General features: G+C 41.2%; 1 protein-coding gene and 1 long non-coding RNA gene across 2 annotated transcripts in view; one reads left to right on the top strand and one right to left on the bottom strand.

The window, feature by feature from the left end:
* Positions 1-15,383, top strand: part of LOC113007389 (amine oxidase [flavin-containing]-like) — a 58,327-nt gene that overhangs the window by 33,233 nt on the left and 9,711 nt on the right. Inside the window, exons 2-6 of the mRNA XM_080290797.1 lie at positions 566-660; positions 931-1,068; positions 13,438-13,542; positions 13,663-13,754; positions 14,593-14,734. Coding sequence (XP_080146923.1) covers positions 566-660; positions 931-1,068; positions 13,438-13,542; positions 13,663-13,754; positions 14,593-14,734 — 572 coding nt within the window. The remainder of the gene's footprint in view (positions 1-565; positions 661-930; positions 1,069-13,437; positions 13,543-13,662; positions 13,755-14,592; positions 14,735-15,383) is intronic.
* LOC145421049 (uncharacterized) lies at positions 11,406-14,712 on the bottom strand. Its single transcript, XR_013902319.1, has 2 exons — positions 14,572-14,712; positions 11,406-11,740 (listed from the first exon to the last, which is right to left on the bottom strand). It is a non-coding gene; the product is annotated as an uncharacterized LOC145421049 (long non-coding RNA).

Raw genomic sequence — 15,383 nt, 5'->3', positions numbered from 1 at the left:
CATATGCTGCCCTCTAATTCTCTGCATGTGTGTGTGTTCATGCCTAGATTCATTTAGTAGTCTTATTGAATTAAAGTATAACTAGGAGTGCCAGAGGTCAGTGTATGAAAAGCTGTTTTTCTTCAGTATACTCTGCGGTTGCTAAACCAATGAGTACTCAGTGCTTTTTTTGTTAGCTCTTCCTCCCCACATGATCAGCAGGTTGGCTGGTTTGTGATTCCCCAACAGCCCCCACCCATCCTTCCCCCTCCATTTTTCCCAGAGCTCTCTCAGTTCATTTGAAAAGCAAATGTTATGTAATTGTATTTAAGAGTTGCATGCCTACCTAAAAGCTAATCAGTGTAAATGCACAACGGAAAACAATTAAAGTGGGAATAGCTGTTGATGGTATAACAATGTCCTAACTAGCATTAGGATTTTTGGAAGCCCTTTTTGTCATTAATTTTAAAAGACCTTTAAAATCCCTGTGTGCCTTTTGCTATTGCTTTTTTTACAAGTACAGAAAGCACATATATTGCTTGAATCCTTATGTTTAAGTCCTGTTGGTGTCTCTGTCCTTCTGCAGGTTTGAGTGCTGCAAAGCTGTTGAAAGCCAGTGGGCTCGATCCTGTAGTGTTGGAAGCCAGAGACCGGGTTGGTGGTCGTACCTTCACTGTGCAGGTAAAGCAGAGAGTGTCAATACTACTGTAGGAGCGGCTCATAAAAGAGACAATCAGTAACAGTAATATAAATACTTTCCAGCCTTTTTAATTTTACAACCAAGATAGTGTATCTATTGCTTTTAATGGGCATACAGAAAAAAAATGACATTTACATTCAAGTCATTTATGAGCGTAGAAGTGCAAGCATAGATCAGTTAGCCTTTTCAGAAATATCTGTGACATTTCTTTCTTTTTTGTCATGATCTAATTGCGAGTATGTGTCTTTTAGAATAAGGAGGCAAAGTGGGTTGATCTAGGCGGTGCCTACATTGGACCGACACAGAACCGCATCCTCCGTCTGGCCAAAGAGTATGGCATAAAGACCTACAAAGTCAACGAGCAGGAGAACTTGGTGCATTATGTTAATGTGAGTGTCTTTTTTTTATTGCAGATAATTTTCTACTCCAAGCTTTCTTGGTTTATGTCATCTCTGTGTACTCAATGACAGATGTTTACTCATGACATGTTCCAGATGTATTCTTCACTTTAAGTGATGGAGTAAATGATGACAGTTTTCAGAAGATGATGCACCATATCTTGAGTCTGACCCATTATCCAATAGAAAGGAAATCCAAGTCTCTGCTACTTTTCTGGCATCACGCAGTAGGCATGGCAACAAGGATCTTTATCAACATTTTTCAATTGCCACTTTCTGCCGCTGGCACTTTTCCTGTCAGCTTGACTTTTTTATATTTACTGACCAAAGTTGCAACGTTAATACATTGCATGAGCTAACAGAGCTAGCCTCTTTGCCATCAGCAGTAGAGTTTGAAGCATTTTTTGGGAATCTTTTTGTTTGCACTAACAACGAAGTAATAACTTGTCACGTTATCATCATTGTTAACTTTAGTTCACTTGACTGTAATCAAAAAAATTAGCCACCCCCCCCCACACACGGTCAGACAGAACATATAGCAGTGGAGGAGCTTGTTAATGATCTCAAGACTGGGACCAGTTACCAAGAACACCAATGGTAACACACTGGTTATAACACCAGACCTCAGTCCTGTAGAAAATGTGCTGTAGGCGGCTTTAAAACCTAAAGCATTTAGAGATTTTCTGTAAAGAGGGCCAAAACCCTCCTGAGATGTGTGCAAACCTAATGACCAACTACAAGGAATATCTTTTTTTTTACTCTTAGTTGTTTGGGGGAAAAAAATGAAATATGTGGAGCAGAGCCATCTGGCTAACAGGAAGAGCTACGTGAGGATGCCCTTCATGGACTATAACTCCACATTCAACTCTATAATCCCAGACATCCTTATCGCCAAACCGACCTCCTTCAGATGCCCCTTTCCCTCTTATTCCTAGGTTAAAGCTCGGTAAACACCCTGGTAAAGAAGACCCAACAGCGGCTGCACTTCCTCCATGTCCTGAGGAAGAAAAACCTAGACTAGAAGCTACTGCTGGGCTTCTACTGCTCCTCAGTGGAGAGCATGCTCTGTGTACACAGGGCCCACAACTGAGATCAGAAAGGCTGTGCAGAGGGTAATTAATACTGCCAAAAAAAGGCTGTCCTCTGCCACACCTGGAGGCCATCGCCAGATTCTCCTGTCTCAGACAAACCAGGGCCATCACAGGTGACCCTGCCCACCTCCTGTTTGACTCGCCAAACTCACTAACAGCTTCTTCCCCTGGGCCATTTGGACTATTAACAAACAATACGCCACAAAAAACTCCACTCCTGCCCACCCAGCCACTAATCTGAGCCATGGTCTGAGTAACCCTCATCACTCAGGCCACTCACACACAGACTTTCCAACTTTTGCTCTAATGTATGTCTTTTGTCTCTTGTTTGTATATATTAGTCTTGATTTTATATATTTCTCATGTTTGTTATTTATTCCTGCTGTCTTACTATTTAAATTTTATTCCTGCAAAATTGGCATGGGGCACCCACAATTTTGTTGTACATGTACAAATACAATACGGGACTTTTCTATTCTATTCTGGCTGCATTTTCAGCCCTAAAGTTTGCCGTTTAAATCACTATTGCCCATATATCTCCCCTATATTGCTTTCCAGATTACTTAAAGAAGACTGAGGTACTGTGAAAAAGAAAACCAAATGTTCCTGTGGTTTCCTATATGTCTACAGAACAGCCACCACTCCTCCCTTCTTTAGCATTAGTGACTGGAGATGTTAATCTTTGCCAGAGGGATTTTAGTAATGCAGTTTCTCTTTTCTGAGTGGTTGAAAGGCAAACAAAGAGGAAAGGAAGAAAGAGACACTCAGGCTATATTTCTTTGTTCTTGTTATTCTGTGCTCAATATCTCATTAGTGAGGCTGCACCACTGTCCTTAACAGAGTTGTGTTCTTCTACCTGATTTAATTTTCCATTGCTACTATGTCCCCTGGTGAAACTACCCCTATTGTAAATCACTGGGCTGAGTAACGTGGCTGGGAGCTTTCTCTGTGTGTGTGGATGGAGAGTGCCTATGTTGGCTATCTTCAGTCACTGAATTATAACTTCAAAGCCAGTCCAATCCGGTCGTTAAGTCTGACGTCACTAGCCGTGTCTGGGTCTAAACTCCGCTGCAGGTCCATATATCAAACGATCACTATGGCATTACTGAGAGTTGAAAAACTGTCTAAAGTCTTTCATCTTTAATAAAATGATCAGCGTTCTGCTCTACCAGGTGTAACAATTGAGTTTAACATCCAGGCATCCATGAAAACGGAATTTATGACATTTAACTGAGTTAGAAGTTAGCAGGAAGTTAGCTCGCTAGCTTCTATCTAAATACAATATAGCATGTCCTGACTGCGGGGTTTTGGAAACAAATTAAAACGTACAATTCTGTTATCACTTCCAACACAAATGAAGACAGAAAACTAAACTACTGAAGTTTGGCTAGCTGTAGCTAATGATGTGCTACGTGACCGCTAGCGACACAGCTATGTTAGCATAATATAAACAAGCTAACTTTTTTTCCACTCGATAAAAGTTAACGTGAGTGTTCTCGGTGATCAGGAACAAATGTAATCGCATGGCAGGATGCTGTAAAAGGACCAAACTTCAGCCAGGAGAACAACTGAGATAATCCATCCACAATACGAGGTTAGTCATTCATATACTGCTGCATGGGCTGGGCTGTAGTTACATCCTAAGGTTTTAAAAACTGAGCTTAAATAAATGATTAGCGGTAATAAAAGCCGAGGGAGGTCAACAGTGATCAGTGACTGTTTTAGGAGCTTTTTTTGTCATGAACCGAAGTTCCGAGCGCAGGCAGGACCCAGTAGCAGAACACACACACTAGGGTAGGAGCGAATAAAGAAAGTAATTTTTATTGCAACTAAAGGTGTCCCGTGAGGGTAGCCTGAAAAACAACGTATGGAACCAGAAGAAACCGAGGGACCGCGCAGGGAACGCCGAGAGCGGGGCTGTGAGAGGCTGTAAAACAAAAAGAGAGACAGATTACTGGGGTGCGGAAAAAAGGCAGCATACGAGGGAAGGTGGAGTGTGCGTCTCACGATGAAAACAAAAACACGCCGAGTTGTGATCTGGGTACACAGGGAAAAAACAGTGTTAGGTCCGATGGAGAGTTTGTCATAAGAGTTCTTTTCCCGCAGGCGTACGTTACCGCTGAGAGGCGACTACGGACTGGCGTGGAGCAGCAGGTAGGGCAGGATTAAATAGTCCACCTGGTGATCGCCTGGGATGGGATGCAGGTGTGGGGTTAGCAGCCACGCTCGTGGGCGTGGACATCCCAGCAGCACCCCGGACGCCGGGCCGCGGACCATGACATTTTTGAGATTAAATAGAAGAAAATACATAACATTAAACATGTTAACAACACAAAAGCCATATTAAACGCAGACTACTTTAGGCCTGGAAGTAGGATTCGTCACGTCATCACTTAACGACCGGGTGGATTATTATTACTTCTGCCCTCTAGGTGTGTGCACAACAAAATGCACATATGAAACACTACAATATATCCCCCCCTCCACCAACACACACACACACACACACACACACACACACACACACACACACACACACGCACATACACACACTAAAACATATGGTATTAACAGATTATCAGATTAACAGATACCGTGACCATGTATAGTACATAACACTCCACATAGATTTCTTTACTTTTCTGCACTCATTCCTGGCCGAAGAATTGTAAAATATTATTATTTCTATTATATTAGTAAAAAATATTTAGTGATAGCTGACGGTGACGAGTGTTCGATGGTTCTTTCTGTTTTTTTAAAAGAACCATTACTTTAGCAAAAGAGACAATAAACCACTATGAAAACACCTCATTACATGTATAACTGCATTGATGATTGAAATTGTGGATAAATCATCAAAAGCAAATAAATAAGTAAAGTAAAAGTAATTATTCTACAGAAAAATGTTCCTTGTCAGTGTTTTATGGACCACAACTAATAGTGGAAATGTTTAAGGCTAAGGTAATTTCAAACTCATTTAAAGCTTTTACTCTGTTTAATCTACAGTAATGCATGTCATTCTACAAAACCACAGAAACATAGGCCTACATTTGATCTTTTAAAAAGAAAGAGGAGCTAGCTACCTTTAGCAGCAGTTTGCCTCGCATGCTGGTCTCCCACTAGTCTTCCACCAAATACCAGACATTTATCTACATTACACACAGGAAACGTGCTACATTTTCCAATGCAAGCCGTTTCCAAGGCAAACAGAGCTTCCAGCGACAGGCTGGAATGACAGAATGCTGTTTGAGATGAAAGGAGAGAGATTGCTTTCACCTTGGCACGTTTTAATTGATGCCAGTTTTTAGATTTGACTTGGAAAGCACTGCTTCCCTCGCTTTTCCAATTCTAGCCTTAAAGTGAATTTTATGGTATGCCACATATGCCATGCTTCCTTCCTCTAACCGAGAGAGATTGTTGCTACACTATGCATAGCTCACTGAAGGTGCAGATTTAAACACCATGGAGTAGGTGTTCATTTGCAGGATTAGAGTACACTGGAGTGGCAGCTGATGATATTGCTCTAGTATTTATTTGTCAGAAAGTTATTTTTAAAGGAGCACGTTATTTAGCATTTAGTAAACCTGTGTTCTTTCAAACTTGCACAGCTGCTGCTAAAAAATACAGTCTGTGCAGAATAATACTCTAGATAAGGGGTCGGCAACCCTAGGCAGGGTTAACTGATGGCACGGCCATAGCTGGACTGGCCATCTTGCATACTGTAATGGGCATTTGCTCGGTGGCCCGATGATTTTTTATTTTTTTGTAACGGTATAAACAATGAAAGGTGTTGGATTGGCCAGATGCTGGCCGGTGTGTAAAAATAGCTCAGTTGTTTGGTGGTGGCATCGTGGAGCTTCCACAGATTCAGTAAAATTAACAAGTGGTGGAGGCTGCACGTGGATGAGGGAGATCGGAGGCAGGACGAGGAGAGACCCAAGGCGGCCGCCGGTCCGAGCGTCAGGTGAACTGAACTTCAGGTAAGAAGTTATGACCTGCAGTCTATCTGGGTCAGATATAAACCAAGCTTAGGTGGAGTTTATTTTCATTATGCTCACTTTTTACAGTCAGTTACAATAACTCGTACTGCGTACTAGCTAGCATGATGGAGTTTCTATACAGCTGGGTCGGTGCTATGATGTTACTGATAGTGAACTTTATTTTATTCATAAGGTTAATTAGTAGAGTTGCCAACCGTCCCGTACAAACGGAATCGTCCCGCATTCAGAAATATTATTACGAGTTTCGTGTTGAGCTGCCCGATGCGCCGCCCGGCGTAGGAGGAACTAAGTCTAAGTCTAAGTTGAGCTGAGAAGGAACACAGTTTGTCCTGTACTTCAGCTAGAATGAAAAAAGACACAAAGGTGGAGTTATTCTGTGTCTTTGCTGCACAGCTGCCTCTTCTTCTCTCATTCTCTCCCCCTCTCTCTCCAGTTGCTACTTCAATCATGAAACTGATCAATGATCAGCTGATCGGCTTTTCTCTCTTGTTTATCGCCTACTTTGCGCCAGAAAGAGGAAACCGTCGGATGTCGCGCTAAACAGCACGTTTAAGCTTCATCAGCTGTTGTTAGAATTTATTTAATATTAATTTTTAGTATCAGCTGATGTTTGCTGGAGCCACAGCTGTAAAGCTGCTGGTCATGATGTCGATTTGTATATGTGGTGAGAGGGAAACATGAAGATGAAACCAGGAGATGTCCTTACTGAATCATCAGAGCTGAACAGGTGATGGAGAAACAGGTTTACCTTTTAGGTGACATGAATGAGTTGAAGGGAAGTTATGAACTGTTTCTGAGAGACAAATAACACCAGGATCCTTTTCTAAGTAGCTGACAGCTGGTAACTGTGCAGGGGCGGGTCTAGCAAAGTTTTGCCAGGGGGGCAGGTAGGGCATTAACAGGGAAAGGGGGGCACAAAGAAATACTTTTCTTTGTTCTTCTCATTTAAAATGTCTGGCTGTTATTAAATAATTATCTGAAGCTTACAACCAAAGTTTTTATCTGATGTAAAATGTATAGAAATCATACATATACCAACAAGATTTTACATCACTGTCACAACAGCGTTTGTTTTCATTCAAAGGCTTTATGACTTTAATACCTTTTTTTTGTCCCAGTCCAGCCCTGGGCACGACACGCAGTAAATTAATCTGAGAAGGTGCATCAAAAAATAAATGGCCGCGCCTGCGGTGCACATAGCAAATCAGCTTGCATAGACACATTAGTTGTGCTGCTTCTTAATGACGGTATCTTAACTAACAACCCCAAGTACTAGATTCAACTTGTAATTGGCTAAAAATAACTTAGCCTACTGGTGAGAGGGACGTTGTTAGCTTTCCACATTCCGACACTTCAAAAGCTTCAGGAGCTGTCCGCTCAGCACAGCATCAGCACCACGGAGATACATGGATACATCCGTAGACTCGAGACACAATGCACTTTTGGGCCTTTCAGGTGTATGGACCAATGTTTTATTTTCTGATCAAACCAGAAAGCTTTAATGAGCAGCTAGATTTGTCTCGCATTAACTGGCTGAGTTAATGCCAGTTAATGCAACATCGAAGCAGCTGGAATCCACAGCTGTGCATTTTCACCTGCTGGACATCACTACCTGACAAGTTTAACTGTCTTCAGAACATTGCAGAGGCCTTATTGACAGTATTTGGCTCTACATATCTGTGTGAGCAGATTTTCTCTCACATGAGTGTCCTCAGGTAGCCGTCTGAATGCTGGACACTCGGAGACCTGTGTCTCTGAGTGGGAGACCAGAGATCACATTAACATGTGTGTCTCTGTATTAACAAACATGCCATATTGGGTTAGTTTATTTTTCCTTATCATTCTTGTGAGGCACGGTGGTTAGCACTGTTGCCGCACAGCAAGAAGGTCCTGAGTTCAATTCCACCATCAGGCCGGGGTCTTTCTGTGTGGAGTTTGCATGTTCTCCCCGTGTTCGCGTGGGTTCTCTCCGGGTACTCCGGCTTCCTCCCACCGTCCAAAGACATGCAGCTTATTGGGATAGGTTAACTGGATAATCCAAATTGCCACTAGGTGTGAATGTGCGAGTGAATGTGAGTGTGAATGGTTGTCTGTCCCTGTGTGTTAGCCCTGCGACAGATGGCGACCTGTCCAGGGTGTACCCCGCCTTTCGCCCTATGACAGCTGGGATAGGCTCCAGCGCCCCCCGCGACCCTGAAAAGGATAAGCGGAAGCGAATGGATGGATGGATGGATTCTTGTGAGGAGACCATAAATAGCATTTGTATTTTCTGTTGTACAGTTCATTTGGTGTTATGGATAAAAAGTGTCTTTTTTTTGTTTCAAAATAGCTGATAACTATTCGCTGATAGCTGCCAACATCTGCGAACAAATATAATTCTACAAAGTGGTTCTATGTAGTGTGTAACTGTTCATATAGAGCGTTATTAAATTTACTGCTAATGCAATCATATGCCGAAATGACCTCTGAGGAAATTTTAAATGGCACTCGCCATCAGAATGGTTGCCTACCCCTGCTCTAGATCTCACTTGGCTGCATTTAAAAAAGCCACCCTGTGTTTTCCTTGTTGAATTTAAAACATCCAGGCACAGGAAAAGACGAGAAGTCTTCTGTGCTATGATTACTTGGGTAACATATTGATCAAGAACACTGTGTGCTCTCTGTGGTTTTTGTTTAGTCCATTTATTTAGCGACTGATTGACAATGAAGCATGGTTTCGTGATCTTCACCACCCTGTCCCTAGCACTGATGTATTATTGACTTAACCTACTTACAACAGCGCTGCGAAATATCACCAGCATAACACAGACAGCAGTTAGAAAACACATTTCTCTATTTCTGCTGTTGTGGCATGTTATGTGAACCCTAAATGAATCCATTCTGGTGTATGGGAGCTCCCATGTGACTGTGTCTCCCTAGCTACTATCTCTGTAAGATCCACTCGAAGACTCAGACTCACACACGCCACTCGTAGCTTCCTGGCTGGTTTCCATGGCAGCATGCCTCATCAAAAGCAGCTCCCACCTATCACTGTCAGGCAGTGTGTATGTGCTCTGTGTGTGCACATGTTTGTGCTTTTGTGTATGCATATTCTAGTGTTACTGCTCTCACAGCTTACACTGATATACACGTTCACACACCAACAAGTGTTACAGTGGTCCAAGATGGAAGTTAAGAGTCTTGCTCCTTCTCTTCTCTCCATTTTTGCATCTACTCGTAGCTGTAACTAATGCCTTTTTAAAGCGCTAAAAATGGGATGGGATGCTCACATTATTTCCCTTTTACCAGCTGGTGGACTGAGCTTACCATTAAGCTGTGATGGAAGTGGCTACTATGGCTTTGGCTACCCTGTTATGGGTGTGGCGAAAAGACCCAAATGAAAGGCTCTCAAGCCAGAACTTCCATCCATCCATTCGCTTCCGCTTATCCTTTTCAGGGTCACGGGGTCGCTGGAGCCTATCCCAGCTGTTCAAGGTAGAACTTATTAAGCAGAAAGAAACAACCTATATTAAGGTGAAGTAAAGGAAGTCTTAGAATGCTATAATAATTACAGTGATAAGCAAACTCAAAACTCTAGTAGCTATTCAAATGGGGCCTTTCAGAGAAAATGTCAGGGTTTTGGAAACCATTAGATATTGTAAAACTGTTTGCATTTTATGTTGGCCAATAATGAATGCCCTGCAAGATAGAAATACAAGAAATCTTTAGACTGGCTTCAGAGGTGGTGTTTTGATATGATTTATTATCTTACACCTGAGAACCAATCCCTGCATCGGCAGTTCACAGCAATCAGTCTTTATTACCTATATTTTTATCGTGTGTGTGTTAGTGTTTTACTACACCTTTTTGTTTGTCAGTAGCTTTGAATTACAAAAGAAGAAATTCAAAAGAATAAACTCATAGTTTCACATGGTGACACAAGTCAATAAGACTATATGAACAGTAAGCAGTGATCTAACCCATTTGACACCCTCTACATTTCTTCACAGAACAAAAGCTAGAGTAATTGTAAATCAGCATGTGTCCCAAGCCATTGTGTAATTACAGCTAGCTTTCAAGCAAGCCATGTAGCTAATCAGCTTTTCTATGGCAGATTGTAATCCAAAAGGCCAGTACTGCTTTCCCTTATCAGCAAACCACCGCCTAACAGGCAAATGCAGCTCTCAGCACTGGATTCATTAATGAGGGATCACTATCAGAGACGGGGAAACAGACTTTGATTAAATACTGTGCTTGCTTATCAGAGATTGAGAAAGAGTCCGGGATTGTCCCTTGGATCCTGCAGTACTTTGGATGCTGTGCATGTTTGCACGTTCACAGGACCAGTGAGGGAAACGGCCGTACCAGCTGTGTCTGTTTAGCTTGCTTTTAGAGAATGCCAAGTGCTGCACATTCACTAAGAAGCCACCAGCTTGTGAGAGCTGGCAAAAAGCAGAGGGAACAGCCATCTGATACACCAGTTTGTCATTTTTAGACACACTTTGACATATTCAGATATATTATTTGGAGTTGCATTATTTTGCAACCAAATCAAATCTGTTTTTCTGGTGTTTTTTGGCAAATATGAGACGAGCCTTTATATTCTTTTTGGTCAACAGTGGGTTTTGCTATGAAACTCTCCCATCGAGACCATTTTTGCCTTGTGTAGTTCTTACTGGATAAATCATGAACACCTTAACTGAGGCAGGTGAGGCCTGCAGTTCTTGAGATGTTGTTCTGGGTGCTTTTGTGACCTCCTGGACGAGTCATTGATGCACTCCTGGAGTCATTTTGGTCACTGGCCACTCCTAGAAAGTTTTCTCAATTTTTGAATAACAGCTCTCCACTTGGTTTAGTCTTAGAAAAGGTTTTCCAGACTGATGGATGTTATTGGCTTTGTCTTTCAGCTGTTTTTTTGCGTTTCTATAGATCAAGGCATGACGTGTTGCTTAGCTTACTTCACTTTGTCAGACAGGTTATATTTAAGTGATTTCTGGATTAGTGTGGCTAGTTGAAAGTGAACTTTTCAAAGGTCAGCTTTCCAAAAAATGTGGCTGATCAAAGTAAATTCACAATTTAACAAGGGAGGGCAACTACTTTTTCAAATAGGACATGGTAGGTTTGTGTAGCTTTTTTCCCTTATTAAATGAAATGATTAGTTAATCTAATCATTTAATAATTTACTAAATTTTAAAACTAAATGTAGTTTAAAAAATAAGAAATCAAGAAGAGCAAACATTTTTCCCAGTACTGTATATTACGTTGGGCAATAAAATATTTATTGATCATAGATGTTTGTTTAGAAGTCAGATAAGAGCGTACAATGTAATTTGGATAAAAGTCTAAGGGCAGTGATTAGCGATTTCTGAGATTAATTGAAATCTTTATCTTTATATGGTTGTAATAAAATCCTCCTACTCTGAAGTACAGTCACCTTTGTCTTCAAGCAGTCTTCGTTTGGTCCTCTGATTGAGGACACTTCCCTGCTCGCTGATGTGGAAACAGATGTTGCCATGCTTCATCTCCCCCTCCTCTTCTCTCCTCCCTCTGTATTCTCTTGGCCGTGGTCACCATGGAGACAGACCTGTTGTTCTGTGCACAGAAGCAGAGACAGTATGCTGCAATGAGACACATCATCATCATCATCCCTCTCTGTCTATCACTGAATTCTGTGTAGCAGTGAAGAACAGACTGTGAATACTAAAAAACAAAGGTGCTGTCGCCTTGCAGTCACACACACACACACACACACACACACACACACACACACACACACACACACACACACACTTTAAAAACAAACAAACAGGTGATCATTTTATTTCAGTAAATGGCTAAATCTAGTAATATCACAAATGATTGTGCAGCTGCTTTTACATGTTTTAAGCAGTGAAAGTCACACAACACTTTGCTGTGCTATTTTTATTCAACAGAAGTCTTCTCTTTCATTGTTTTTGAGGAGTCTGATCTGAGAAATGTGTGAACTTATTATTGATCTAAGGTTCTCAAAGAATGTTCAATTGTTTTCTGTGGCTCTCCAGTGAAAATGACAGAATTTGTTGATACCGAATTTGCCATGCTGTGGGACAGTATGAGAACAATTTGCCTTTCTTTTTTTTTCTTAATTTTGTACATTTTTCCTTTGCAACCGTCCATCTAAATTTCAGAACCCTTGCTATAGATAATATAATTAAAAGTCTTATTTCTTATAATTACCCCTTAGGAAACACTTTATTGTGCTTACCCATGTACTTTTTTATGCTAATCTAACAGATTTGTTTTTTCTTAGCATAATCATACTTTTTGGTGATGCCACTACAGTTGAGTCTTGTAGTTTAAGAGGTTACACATTTCTGTTTCTGTAATATTTATGCATCAATAATGATTTTCAATGATACTGAGAGAGTTTTGCAAGGAGAAACAAAGAAATATTGCTATATTTGACATTAGACTAGCTCAGTAACGGATTTACCTTTAACTGTGACAAGAAGATTTTAGGGCTACATAACAGCTGGACAGTTACAGCTGCATTGTTGGACAATGAAATGAACAACTAAACACTTTTGATATTTGTTTTGTTTTTTTCCTTTATTACAGTGGTATCACCTTACACAACACAATAAGTTAAGAGAATGTAAATAATAGGAGCCATTATTAATTCAATACAGCTGCAGACAGCTGCAGTGTCTCTGAGCTAGCAGCTCTGTGAGGCTGAGGGAATTTCAACAGTTTGTGTTTAGTGGGACTTGAAATAAATGTCCTTGTCAAGCTAAATGCCATATTACGGGAGAGATTATTTGAGGTTACATCAACACGTAGCTAAGAGACCATTGCTAGAAAGCAACAAAAATTCATCTCTAGTTACAATTGTGTTTTGGAAACCAAAACACAAATAAGTGACCTTGATAGTTTTGAAACCACTGCATCTACCCCTGACTGTCACCTCTGTGTTTGTATGTCTTTGTGTGTGATTGAGAAATGCAGAAATAAACTAGACCAGGCATAAAAATTATGGCTTTAGATTATGGCTACTCTTATCACATTTAATGATTCAGTATCTCTGATTCAGTTGTAAACATTGCACAAGCTATTACTCCACTTTCTCCACCACTCTTCAAACTGCTTTCACGGTCAGTTAGAGGTCAACTGAAACAAATCTTTAATGGCAAATGCTGAAATGTTGTTCTTTGAATGCTGCCATCATTAAGCACAGCTTTTATAAGCAATGGTTATTTGATGATTGAAGAATATTGTTTTGGTGATGATGGCCGCAATCATGTGTCCAACAGGGAAAGTCTTACCCGTTCAAAGGCTCCTTGCCTCCCATGTGGAACCCCATCGCTTTGATGGACTTCAACAACCTCTTTAGAACAATGGATAAGATGGGCGAGGAGGTAAAGCAGTTCTCACTATTAATGAGTATTCTTATTAATAAGCATTCTAGATTGGTTTACTGGACAGGTTGCACACCTGCTACATGCCTGACTCATGCTGAACACCCTCCTGCATTTCAGATTCCCAGAGACGCTCCCTGGAGAGCTCCCCATGCTGAGGAGTGGGACAAGATGACCATGCAGGAACTCTTTGAAAAACTCTGCTGGACCAGGTAACATGTTCAAAATGTTTCCCGTTTGTGCAGAGAATAGGTCTAGCTATTCATCCTGTTATCTCTGAACGTTTATATCCAGGGTAAAGTTGTATTGCTAAATCTAAAGCTAATGCTAAAGTTATAAGCTAATGGTAGCGAGCTCAGTTAGCAAGGTATCTCATAGGGTGCATGGATGCAGCATTCTGCACAATTCCACTCACCAGAGCTGGAAGTAGAATTAACCAAAGAGCACATCATGCTATTTCCAATAAAATGATCTAAAAGGCTCCAACACCACAGTCACAGTTAAGAGGTCCAGTTCAGTGACTCAAACTTGCAGAGGTGGAAATGGTTACAGCTTCCTGTGTCAGCACTAATAAGAATAAGAATTCTCATCCCTGCAAAAACTTTGAAAACGGATGCTGAAGGTTGTAGCTGTTTCATAGAGGTTTTTGGTGGAGAAGCTTCAGTATATGATGCACTGTGAGTGAGAATGTTTTTGATAATCTAATTACTGTGTAAATTTAAAATATGCAGCTTATAAAAGTAAATTACATTTTTGTAACAACATAGAAATAACAGTCCTTCACTAATTAAATGATTGTACTGCTCCAGCGTTTGAATTAATCCTGTAATGTATCCTATATTAAACTAAAATAAAACTTTAGTTCAACTTTGAAACTGCTCAAATGTAGATTATGTGCAAGTCTCTGCTGGAAAAGTAGGACAAGCAAGCAGAAATCCCTGACATGGTGATTTATTTGTGCTTTGTTCACACTCTTACAGAATATAAAAATTGTGACTGGGGTACCTGCAGTATTTAAAGACTTCTTACCTTCCATGTAATCCCTCCCAGAACTGCTCGTCGCTTCGCCACACTGTTTGTCAACGTAAACGTGACCTCTGAACCCCACGAGGTGTCGGCTCTCTGGTTCCTCTGGTACGTCAAACAGTGCGGAGGGACAATGAGGATCTTCTCCACCACCAATGGAGGACAGGTATGTCTGCCCAAAATTATACCTACTGATTCAGAACAACAGACTGAAAGAATTCGTTTTTTTGTATATCTGTCTGAACAAACAGAATATTCTCTCGGCGTGCCAAGAAGTGGACTTGCGTTCTCTGCCTCTCACACAGATTCATTCAGTGATTCAGAGGAGCAGTGTGAACGTCAGAGGGAGATCCCTCACAGCCCAGTCTCCTTAGTCTGGCCTGAATAAGATGCTGTCCACACAAAAGATGTTTTCTTGGAATACTCAGGGCGTCTTTTCTGCTGCCGTTCCTCAAGCTGAGGGCCTTGTTCCCATAGCCACAAAGGCTTTGGTAAACAAATGACAAACAGTAGTGCAGTCGGCTCCTTCCTGTTTGCTCCACATTTAAAGCTTGCACGCCTTGTGGATGGTGCATACATAGGGGTGTTTGAAGTATTTACGCATAGTCATCTTAAACATATGGATATGCTATTGGTATGCATTGCTTCGAGTGCAGCTGCACTCCTCCTGCAAAACTGCAAATGTGTCTTTAATCAAACAAGACAAGAAGAGGCTCACCTCGTTTCACCGCCCAGGACTGATTCAGGTGTAGCTCGTGCTTTCACAGCGACTGCTTGACAAATTCATCCAAATGCCACAGAGGAATGCACACAAT

Source organism: Astatotilapia calliptera, chromosome 16 (assembly GCF_964374335.1).
Source record: "Astatotilapia calliptera chromosome 16, fAstCal68.1, whole genome shotgun sequence".
Lineage (NCBI taxonomy): Eukaryota > Metazoa > Chordata > Actinopteri > Cichliformes > Cichlidae > Astatotilapia > Astatotilapia calliptera.
The sequence above is the reverse complement of the archived record's forward strand: the minus strand, read 5'-3'. Positions and strand labels throughout refer to the sequence as shown.